This window comes from Penaeus monodon, chromosome 30 (genome assembly GCF_015228065.2).
Source record: "Penaeus monodon isolate SGIC_2016 chromosome 30, NSTDA_Pmon_1, whole genome shotgun sequence".
NCBI lineage: Eukaryota > Metazoa > Arthropoda > Malacostraca > Decapoda > Penaeidae > Penaeus > Penaeus monodon.
The window spans coordinates 19,518,588-19,518,943 of NC_051415.1; the positions used below are offsets into that span (position 1 = coordinate 19,518,588).

The following is a 356-nucleotide window of genomic DNA, read 5'->3' on the forward strand; positions in this document are numbered from 1 at the left end:
ATAACACCTTTACACACAATGGTTACAATGTTACAATACCGTTAACGGACTTAAACGAAATCATGAAAAAAAAAGAGAAATAGGAGCAGAAAAAAAACAACTGAACAAGGACTACAAGTTATTCGTTCTATTTTGCTTCAGGAGAATGATTAGCAAATGTTTATTCCAAAGGATTCCTTCTACTCGCGGACTCACCTGCTGTGTGGCGCACTCGGGGAGGTTGAACAAGTGCTGGTTATGGGGGTAGAAGTGGTAGTGCAGGTCCTCTTTGCCCTCCTGAAACGGAAGAAAAAAATGCGAATGAGATAATGAAACTTGTTGTAAGATAGCGTAGAAGTAATTGATAAGAAAGAGTA

The 356-nt window shown here is 39.0% G+C and overlaps 1 protein-coding gene across 1 annotated transcript in view; it reads right to left on the reverse strand.

The window, feature by feature from the left end:
- The window catches only part of LOC119592610, a gene marked incomplete in the record, with an annotated part of 62,268 nt that overhangs the window by 9,956 nt on the left and 51,956 nt on the right, over positions 1 to 356 (reverse strand). The window contains 1 exon segment of the mRNA XM_037941493.1: positions 196 to 276. Coding sequence (XP_037797421.1) covers positions 196 to 276 — 81 coding nt within the window.